Source organism: Lytechinus variegatus, chromosome 12, assembly GCF_018143015.1.
Source record: "Lytechinus variegatus isolate NC3 chromosome 12, Lvar_3.0, whole genome shotgun sequence".
Taxonomy (NCBI): domain Eukaryota; kingdom Metazoa; phylum Echinodermata; class Echinoidea; order Temnopleuroida; family Toxopneustidae; genus Lytechinus; species Lytechinus variegatus.
In genome coordinates this window covers 22,158,219-22,169,400 of record NC_054751.1, presented here as the reverse complement: position 1 = coordinate 22,169,400, position 11,182 = coordinate 22,158,219, and the positions used below count along the sequence as shown (strand labels likewise).

Here is an 11,182-nt window from a genome sequence, read left to right as displayed (position 1 = left end):
GAAAAAATCACATTTTTTAATTAAAAAATGGTCTAATTAGCCCTTTATTCCCTTTAATTTTATTAATTTGAGCAACCTTACCGTGCATGCGCCGGGTGAAGCAGGTGTTTATCTTGTTGCCCGAATCAAGTTCTACAAGTTAGGATAGGTGGTTACCCTGGCTAGGCCGTCGGGATATCCCTGGGGGCCCCTTGAAAAAAATACATTTTTTAATTAAAAAATGGTCTAATTAGCCCTTTATTCCCTTTAATTTTGTTAATTTGAGCCCCCTTAATGTGCATGCGCCGGGTCAAGCAGGTGTTTATCTTGTTGCCCGAATCAAGTTCTACAAGTTAGGATAGGTGGTTACCCTGGCTAGGCCGTCGGGATATCCCTGGGGGCCCCTTGAAAAAAATACTTTTTTTAATTAAAAAATGGTCTAAATAGCCCTTTATTCCCTTTAATTTTGTTAATTTGAGCCCCCTTAATGTGCATGCGCCGGGTCAAGCAGGTGTTTATCTTGTTGCCCGAATCAAGTTCTACAAGTTAGGATAGGTGGTTACCCTGGCTAGGCCGTCGGGATATCCCTGGGGGCCCCTTGAAAAAAATACTTTTTTTAATTAAAAAATGGTCTAAATAGCCCTTTATTCCCTTTAATTTTGTTAATTTGAGCCCCCTTAATGTGAATGCGCCGGGTCAAGCAGGTGTTTATCTTGTTGACCGAATCAAGTTCTACAAGTTTGGATAGGTGGTTACCCTGGCTAGGCCGTCGGGATATCCCTGGGGGCCCCTCGAAAAAATCCTTTTTTAATTAAAAAATGGTCTAAATAACCCTTTATTCCCTTTAATTTTGTTAATTTGAGCCCCCTTAATGTGCATGCGCCGGGTCAAGCAGGTGTTTATCTTGTTGCCCGAATCAAGTTCTACAAGTTAGGATAGGTGGTTACCCTGGCTAGGCCGTCGGGATATCCCTGGGGGCCCCTTGAAAAAAATACTTTTTAAATTAAAAAATGGTCTAAATAGCCCTTTATTCCCTTTAATTTTGTTAATTTGAGCCCCCTTAATGTGCATGCGCCGGGTCAAGCAGGTGTTTATCTTGTTGCCCGAATCGAGTTCTCCAAGTTAGGATAGGTGGTTACCTTGGCTAGGCCGTCGGGATATCCCTGGGGGCCCCTTGAAAAAAATACTTTTTTTAATTAAAAAATGGTCTAAATAGCCCTTTATTCCCTTTAATTTTGTTAATTTGAGCCCCCTTAATGTGCATGCGCCGGGTCAAGCAGGTGTTTATCTTGTTGCCCGAATCAAGTTCTACAAGTTAGGATAGGTGGTAACCGTGGCTAGGCCGTCGGGATATCCCTGGGGGCCCCTTGAAAAAAATATTTTTTTAAATTAAAAAATGGTCTAAATAGCCCTTTATTCCCTTTAATTTTATTAATTTGAGCAACCTTACCGTGCATGCGCCGGGTCAAGCAGGTGTTTATCTTGTTGCCCGAATCAAGTTCTACAAGTTAGGATAGGTGGTTACCCTGGCTAGGCCGTCGGGATATCCCTGGGGGCCCTTGAAAAAAATACATTTTTTAATTAAAAAATGGTCTAATTAGCCCTTTATTCCCTTTAATTTTGTTAATTTGAGCCCCCTTAATGTGCATGCGCCGAGTCGAGCAGGTGTTTATCTTGTTGCCCGAATTAAGTTCTACAAGTTAGGATAGGTGGTTACCCTGGCTAGGCCGTCGGGATATCCCTGGGGGCCCCTTGAAAAAAATACTTTTTTTAATTAAAAAATGGTCTAAATAGCCCTTTATTCCCTTTAAATTTGTTAATTTGAGCCCCCTTAATGTGCATGCGCCGGGTCAAGCAGGTGTTTATCTTGTTGCCCGAATCAAGTTCTACAAGTTAGGATAGGTGGTTACCCCGGCTAGGCCGTCGGGATATCCCTGGGGGCCCCTTGAAAAAAATACTTTTTTTAAATTAAAAAATGGTCTAAATAGCCCTTTATTCCCTTTAATTTTATTAATTTGAGCAACCTTACCGTGCATGCGCCGGGTCAAGCAGGTGTTTATCTTGTTGCCCGAATCAAGTTCTACAAGTTAGGATAGGTGGTTACCCTGGCTAGGCCGTCGGGATATCCCTGGGGGCCCCTTGTAAAAAATAAATTTTTTTAATTAAAAAATGGTCTAATTAGCCCTTTATTCCCTTTAATTTTGTTAATTTGAGCCCCCTTAATGTGCATGCGCCGGGTCAAGCAGGTGTTTATCTTGTTGCCCGAATCAAGTTCTACAAGTTAGGATAGGTGGTTACCCTGGCTAGGCCGTCAGGATATCCCTGGGGGCCCCTTGAAAAAAATACTTTTTTTAATTAAAAAATGGTCTAAATAGCCCTTTATTCCCTTTAAATTTGTTAATTTGAGCCCCCTTAATGTGCATGCGCCGGGTCAAGCAGGTGTTTATCTTGTTGCCCGAATCAAGTTCTACAAGTTAGGATAGGTGGTTACCCCGGCTAGGCCGTCGGGATATCCCTGGGGGCCCCTTGAAAAAAATACTTTTTTTAAATTAAAAAATGGTCTAAATAGCCCTTTATTCCCTTTAATTTTATTAATTTGAGCAACCTTACCGTGCATGCGCCGGGTCAAGCAGGTGTTTATCTTGTTGCCCGAATCAAGTTCTACAAGTTAGGATAGGTGGTTACCCTGGCTAGGCCGTCGGGATATCCCTGGGGGCCCCTTGTAAAAAATACATTTTTTAATTAAAAAATGGTCTAATTAGCCCTTTATTCCCTTTAATTTTGTTAATTTGAGCCCCCTTAATGTGCATGCGCCGGGTCAAGCAGGTGTTTATCTTGTTGCCCGAATCAAGTTCTACAAGTTAGGATAGGTGGTTACCCTGGCTAGGCCGTCAGGATATCCCTGGGGGCCCCTTGAAAAAAATACTTTTTTTAATTAAAAAATGGTCTAAATAGCCCTTTATTCCCTTTAAATTTGTTAATTTGAGCCCCCTTAATGTGCATGCGCCGGGTCAAGCAGGTGTTTATCTTGTTGCCCGAATCAAGTTCTACAAGTTAGGATAGGTGGTTACCCTGGCTAGGCCGTCGGGATATCCCTGGGGGCCCCTTGAAAAAAATACTTTTTTAAATTAAAAAATGGTCTAAATAGCCCTTTATTCCCTTTAATTTTGTTAATTTGAGCCCCCTTAATGTGCATGCGCCGGGTCAAGCAGGTGTTTATCTTGTTGCCCGAATCAAGTTCTACAAGTTAGGATAGGTGGTTACCCTGGCTAGGCCGTCGGGATATCCCTGGGGGCCCCTTGAAAAAAATACTTTTTTTAATTAAAAAATGATCTAAATAGCCCTTTATTCCCTTTAATTTTGTTAATTTGAGCCCCCTTAATGTGCATGCGCCGGGTCAAGCAGGTGTTTATCTTGTTGCCCGAATCAAGTTCTACAAGTTAGGATAGGTGGTTACCCTGGCTAGGCCGTCGGGATATCCCTGGGGGCCCCTTGAAAAAAATATTTTTTTAATTAAAAAATGGTCTAAATAGCCCTTTATTCCCTTTAATTTTGTTAATTTGAGCCCCCTTAACGTGCATGCGCCGGGTCAAGCAGGTGTTTATCTTGTTGCCCGAATCAAGTTCTACAAGTTAGGATAGGTGGTTACCCTGGCTAGGCCGTCGGGATATCCCTGGGGGCCCCTTGAAAAAAATACTTTTTTTAATTAAAAAATGGTCTAAATAGCCCTTTATTCCCTTTAATTTTGTTAATTTGAGCCCCCTTAATGTGCATGCGCCGGGTCAAGCAGGTGTTTATCTTGTTGCCCGAATCAAGTTCTACAAGTTAGGATAGGTGGTTACCCTGGCTAGGCCGTCGGGATATCCCTGGGGGCCCCTTGAAAAAAATATTTTTTTAATTAAAAAATGGTCTAAATAGCCCTTTATTCCCTTTAATTTTATTAATTTGAGCAACCTTACCGTGCATGCGCCGGGTCAAGCAGGTGTTTATCTTGTTGCCCGAATCAAGTTCTACAAGTTAGGATAGGTGGTTACCCTGGCTAGGCCGTCGGGATATCCCTGGGGGCCCCTTGAAAAAAATACATTTTTTAATTAAAAAATGGTCTAAATAGCCCTTTATTCCCTTTAATTTTGTTAATTTGAGCCCCCTTAATGTGCATGCGCCGGGTCAAGCAGGTGTTTATCTTGTTGCCCGAATCAAGTTCTACAAGTTAGGATAGGTGGTTACCCTGGCTAGGCCGTCGGGATATCCCTGGGGGCCCCTTGAAAAAAATACTTTTTTTAATTAAAAATGGTCTAAATAGCCCTTTATTCCCTTTAATTTTGTTAATTTGAGCCCCCTTAATGTGCATGCGCCGGGTCAAGCAGGTGTTTATCTTGTTGCCCGAATCAAGTTCTACAAGTTAGGATAGGTGGTTACCCTGGCTAGGCCGTCGGGATATCCCTGGGGGCCCCTTGAAAAAAATACTTTTTTTAATTAAAAATTGGTCTAAATAGCCCTTTATTCCCTTTAATTTTGTTAATTTGAGCCCCCTTAATGTGCATGCGCCGGGTCAAGCAGGTGTTTATCTTGTTGCCCGAATCAAGTTCTACAAGTTAGGATAGGTGGTTACCCTGGCTAGGCCGTCGGGATATCCCTGGGGGCCCCTTGAAAAAAATACTTTTTTTAAATTAAAAAATGGTCTAAATAGCCCTTTATTCCCTTTAATTTTGTTAATTTGAGCCACCTTACCGTGCATGCGCCGGGTCAAGCAGGTGTTTATCTTGTTGCCCGAATCAAGTTCTACAAGTTAGGATAGTTGGTTACCCTGGCTAGGCCGTCGGGATATCCCTGGGGGCCCCTTGAAAAAAATACTTTTTTTAATTAAAAAATGGTCAATTAAAAAATTAAACTAGAAATTTCCAACCCTTTTATTCAATGACTTTTGTCCCCTAAAAAACCCTCGTATTAGGGCAAGCCAGCTATTTTATGGTTGCCCGAGACGTTCTCCACCTTTTAAACCCCCTAGCTAGCTTTCAAAACCCCTAATTTTTGAATATCGAATATTGAATATCTGTCCAACTTCACGCGCGTTTGAATATCGAACCTGAATATCCAACCAACTTCACAGTTTGAATATCGAATATCGAATATCCAACCAACTTCACGCCGGTTACATAGGCAGGTATTCATTAAAAAATCCGACTCAAAATGGTGGAAAAATAATAAATTCAGGGCATTTCATGTGACAGCCTAAAAAATGCAGCCTTTGTCATCAAAATCCCCGAAACGTGTGCAAAGTGAATGAGTGCGCAGACATGGGGTAGATTGTTTTTTCAATCTGAAAATGACTGCCCGCAGTTTTTTCAAGAAAATCCTATATTTTCTTTTATATTTAATGAGAAATTTGGTACACTTACTCTTAATAATATAAGGAACATTATCAACTCAAAGATTTTGTGTAATAAGAAAAAAATCATGTTAAATCTGAACTCAAATTGTTAGGTGCGCAGACTTGGGGCCCACCATCAGTACATTTTCATTCACCGGTGCATGCAATCTTTTTGCACACATGTCAAATAAGGATATCACGATTTTGTGAAACATTAGTTCAAATTACACGGGAACAAAATCACCGGATTTAACACGTAGCTTGTTTGATTAACTTTGCACTCAAGTGAATTGGTGAGTCAAGTTACTCGAGATCGAGTAGACCAAAACAAGCTTCTCAGTCTCTTGTTGTTTCACAGCTGAACTACACTGGCTCCAGCCTCCACTCATGACTCATGTCAATGATATTAATGTCATAATAATAGTAAAATGTCAGAAAATGTTAAATAAATCCCCAGAATTTAGAAATGACGGTTATTCCAGTGTATGTACTAGCTACTAGGCCCATACTGCAGACTGGAGGGGGGGAGGGCACTCAGTATAAAATAGTAAGTGGGTATGTGCCACCAAGGGGACCCCCATTTTTACACTCAAAATAACAAATTTCTGTTACAATGCATAACATTTTTGTCTTAAAAGAACAAAGAAAGCCGCTCCAAAGCATAGCATCTTATCGAGAAAAAAGAAGTAAGAAATCCGCTCCAAAGCTTGGCATATTTTTCCTTTACGCCGTTCCGGCCGTATTGATCTGCTACAATGAGCTGCAATTATGGTGAAAAGCGGCCGCAGAGCGCTTTCCGACCAACGCCTCTGTGCTAGCGCACCCCCCGCCTGTGCCACCATGCACGGACCCCCATTTTCACAATCATTTGTAGTTCCGAGGACCCTCCTTTTTACAATAAGCCCGCTCCAAGGCCCCTGTTTTTTTTTGTCTCGCCTGGGCACATACCTACTACTTTTTTGGTCGAGTGCCTCTGTTGATCTGAGTTTTGGCGCAAAATGTGCACCCTTTATTTTCATACCCTCGCAAATTGGACCGTAAACACATAGCTTTCCTAGCAAAACATGTACATCAATACATGTACCTTTCAGTGCTTTAGTGTTTTTTACACCCTTATCAGTTTACGTACGTAACGAGCCCTATCTTGAAAAAGATACCCTTTTTACATGTTTCTTTGGACACGCGTGATGTCCACTCGTCAATGCGGTGGAGGCGCCTACACCTTTTTGTTTTGGTGTTGGTGTTACTAGCGTTAAGTCAATTTTACATGAGTATAAAACCAAACATAAAATAAAGATAGTCATTCAGTCAAAGGATGTTTATACAGCTGTCAATATTGTAAACTGGATTGTTTGTGTAAACTAAGAGTAGGTTTTAGAGGTAGGAAACATAATCCAATTAATGCTTCCAACCCCAACACAATACTTGAAATCACCCATTATGTTTTAAGTTTAATTTCTACAATCAGTGTTATTATATTTTCCAGGTTTTATCAGGATCAGGAGTCTATGATGGCAGTGAAGTTCATGAGGCTTCAGCGTAAGATCCCTCTAGTTTTTACAAAAGTTATGCATACGGCTTGCAAGTAAAATTACTTACAAGCCAGTTTTGGTAACACCCACCCCCCCCCCAAAAAAAAAGTGTGAATAACTCTGTTCCAAATCATTACAATGTGTATTATGTTGTTGACTATAGAGGATTAACTGAATACATGTTTTCTCGGATAAACTTTTTGAAATTTAACAAAATATAATTGCATATTTCAAACCACTTGTCAGTGTGGAATTGGCTGAAACTCTGAGGATATATTGTATTTAGCTATCTGATGTGTTATGCAAAACAGTAAATGTAATTCATGTTTGTTAAAAAATAGACTTCAAACTCTATGAAAGAAGAACAATCAAAGATGTGATGTAATACTATAATCATTGTAGTTTACATGATAGGAAATCTCAAGTGGTGTCCAAATTTGACCATGGGAATGTTTTTCCGTTGCAGTGTATGGGTTCACCTTAGTCGGGGTGGAGCTGACGTATCATTCTTTGCTCCAGATGTTACTCAGATGCATGTTATAAACCACACCAAAGGAGAGCCAAGTGAGAATGAAACAAGGTGAGATAATGTAACCCATTAATAATGATGATAGTGATTGACAATTTTTATTCAACACAACGCCTTTAAGTGCTTCATATTGACTTCAAGAACGATAATTAATGTTTTTTTATAGAAGGTACTTGGAAATTAATATTTTGATCTCAGCAAACACCAAAAATATATTAGTGTCTATGACCCAATCATTACATCAGAAAGGTCCAATTTGGTCATGTCAGTGATGTAAAGACTACAGTGGATAGCCAAAAATGTAGAGGGGAATTTATGAGTGTGTTGAGACCAAGTATTCAATCTCTGGGTTTATTTTTTCAAGAATAACTATGTTTATCCACTTTTTAAGCCTATGAGATCAAACTTATGGCCAAGTTTCATGAAACAGGTCCATATACTTTCAAAAACTTAACCTTCGTTTGAGATTTGGTGTTGACACTGTCGTTGCCATCGCCAACGGAAAAGCGTTGCCTATAGTCTCACTCTGCTATGCAGGTGAGACAAAAATGAAGGAAAATAATCACTAAAATTCTCAAATTGGCAATACAATGAAATTGTAAAAATCACACCAATTGAGAAATTCATATCAATCCCTTTATTATTTTGTATGAACTTTAAAAGGCAAAGTGCAGCAGTGGTGATATTGATATTGCTGATAATAGGAATATAAGTTGATCAATAAAGTATCAAGTAGTGAGTTACTGAAATTTATGATATGTCTAATGTATTTGTAAGTGGACAGCCTGATCAGTTATAAATGAACATTTTAATTGGCCAAGGAAATCCACTTGAAATTTGTTTCTTTCATGGACATCTATCCTTCATGTAGGAATGTATTGGTGGAGTCTGCACGTATTGCTCGGGGAAAGATTGCTGCTCTTTCCGGGCTCAGCAGTGGTGACTTTGATGCTGTGGTCTTCCCAGGTGGATTTGGTGCTGCCAAGAACTTGTAAGTGTATCAAAGTCTATTCATCCTGACGTCATCATCATTCACCCCTTTATTGCAATTACTCTTCATTTTATGTATTTTTCAATTGCTTTTGAATAAGACCCTCAAAGAAATATCTGTAAATTAGCCTAATAGCTGTTGACACACATATTGCATCTATTTGGAGAAGCTTGCTAGGAAAGATAAAATAATAGAATGAAATGATATCAATGCTCAGTTTTCATGTCTGAGCACTTTGAAGTAGAAATAGATTATTCAGTAGTGGATGGAAACATGAAGAATATCATGATCTAGATACAACTGAAATGCCCGAGTAATGCATCATTCAGTGGGAAGAGTGATTCTGCAACCATCAAAGTTAAATTTTCAATCACCTTCTCAATGTATATAAATATATGCACTGCTTTCAGAGACTTCATTGTGTTAATTCAGAAAGGAACAGATCAAATGTGTTATTGTTGTCAGTTGGAAGAATCAATACATTTCATCAGCTGCAGATTGCTATTGAATGTAAACTGTGTAATGATTTTTGTATTATTTTTCTGTTGAAAATGTAAAGATTAATCCTCTTGAAAATAGATAAACTCACTTTGTAGGCTGTTTTTCTTCTAGGAGTGATTTTGCAGTGAACGGGGCTGGCTGTACCGTAAATACAGATGTTGAAAGGGTTCTTAAGGAGTTCCACCAAGCTAAAAAACCAATTGGGTAATACAATCTATGTTTACTCTACGAACAGAATAAATATTTTTGTGTATTTGTCATTAAAAGTATTTTGACTATGACTCTAAGCAGTTATTTGTTAGGGGAATTACAAGTGGTCTTACTCATTTTTTAAACAATCAGAAGGATTAGGAACATGTTGATAATAATGCACCAAAGAAATGCATAAGCAGTAAGAATGGAGCTTACCGAATTGACAAAAAAATGAGTGTCAAATGCACATCACACAAAAATGCATAAATGGGATTTCAGCCTAAATATTTCAGCTGCTTTATTTGGCCACAGCCTGAATGGTGAAGCAACTCAAAAACAATCTGTGCAGTAGACATTTTTGCTTTAATATTCTTCATCTGGAAAGGACATAAATGCTTATAATAATTTTCACACAAAAGGAGTGTCCTTGTTAGTCTTTAAGCTAATCTTGAAAAAAATAATCTCCAAGCAGAAACTGGTCTCACGATACCTAGCACAGGTTGATTCTATTCAGTAATTGACTTCGTGTAACTTTGGGGCTTTTTTAATTATGTAATGTAAGGATTAATGATCTTTATGCCATTGATTATACTTCATAGTCTGTGCTGCATTTCACCAGTCCTTGCTGCCAAGGTTATCCCAGGCTGTAGTGTAACGGTTGGCCACGAATCTGAGGAAGGCGGAAGGTGGCCATACGGTGGAACAGCTAAAGCAATACAAGAGATGGGGGCAAAGCATGTTGCCAAAGATGTCACAATATCCTTTCATTGTAGTATATGGTTAGGTTTTGTTTGTTGTTTTTTCTTGCAATCTAAAGATACTTCTTCATTAACAGTGATATAAATGAGGGGTAGACATTCTGCATATTTCTATTGATCACTTTTTATCCTGTTGATGCAATTCTAAGTATGTCCAGTTTGAACTCTTTGAAAAGTTGTTTAAATATCCAGTGTAGTGTACATTTAAAAGATAGAAAAGATGGGGGTCATATCATGCTTATTTATCTCATATCCTAGATATAATCATTTCACCACTGTTTTTCACACATTTATTATCTTATGTAATACATATTGTTGTACTCATCTTTGATGCATTGTTCTAATCTTTCAGGCTTTCTTTGTTATTCAGTGCCCTGTCACTTAACGAGATACAATCAAATCTTTAATTCAATTATATTACTTTTCAGTTTATTTTCTGCATGAGACCTAAAAGTAATATCAATTGAAAGGTTAATCTTGTTTATGATAGTACAGGGCATTATGGTACTAGATGCAATAATAATGATGATAATAATAGATGGGATATGGAAAGTGCCATATCCACTACGCAGAGTGCCCAAGGTGCTTTGAAAGAAAGAAAGAAAGAAAGAAAGAAAGAAAGAAGGAAAGAAAGAAAGAAAGAAGTGCAAATATACTGATAATGAAGCAAGGAACGATTAAGAGATATTCAGCCTTTTTGTAAAACATGATTGCTTCATACGGGTTTGTCACATTGTAGTGTGTCATTCTGATGGAACTGAAATTCTACAAACATGACCATCTTCCTTGACTATTGTTTTGTTTGTACGAAGCCCATGTCGATGAGGAGAACAAGATTGTGACAGCCCCTGCATTCATGTGTGAAACCAAGGTTCATGAGATCTTTGACAGCGTTGGAAGCATGGTCAACGGAGTCCTTAAACTTTGCTGAAACCCCTCTTAAAGAGTTCAAATAAAGTTCTGGGCCCCCGTCATGCAAAGAGTTATGATTAATCTAATCAACCACAAGTCAACTATGGAGAGCCAGCAACATCAACATCTAAAATATTTGTTCATAATGTTTTTGAGATATGATGTATATTTATACATCTATATTTTTCTGAAAATTCAGTGTGCTTCTCTTTGTTTACAAACAACATTGTGCAAATTTCCTGATTAAAAAAATATGATTTTGATGGAATTCCATATACTTGAGGTTGATCGGATCAATTGTAACTCTTTGTAAGACATGGCCCTGTCTTGCAAAGACAACCATACAACAGATATTGGAATGATGAATGCTTGCAATTGTGATCTTGACTATCTTGACAGTGACAATCATCGGTTAAT

General features: G+C 38.6%; 1 protein-coding gene across 1 annotated transcript; it reads left to right on the top strand.

The window, feature by feature from the left end:
- Positions 1-6,793: 6,793 nt before the first annotated feature.
- LOC121425676 (glutamine amidotransferase-like class 1 domain-containing protein 3A, mitochondrial) lies at positions 6,794-10,898 on the top strand. Its single transcript, XM_041621835.1, has 6 exons — positions 6,794-6,889; positions 7,349-7,462; positions 8,283-8,402; positions 9,015-9,107; positions 9,695-9,851; positions 10,662-10,898. The coding sequence occupies exons 2-6, from the start codon at positions 7,413-7,415 to the stop codon at positions 10,782-10,784; spliced, it is 543 nt and encodes a 180-aa protein (XP_041477769.1). The 5' UTR covers positions 6,794-6,889; positions 7,349-7,412; the 3' UTR covers positions 10,785-10,898.
- Positions 10,899-11,182: the final 284 nt, after the last annotated feature.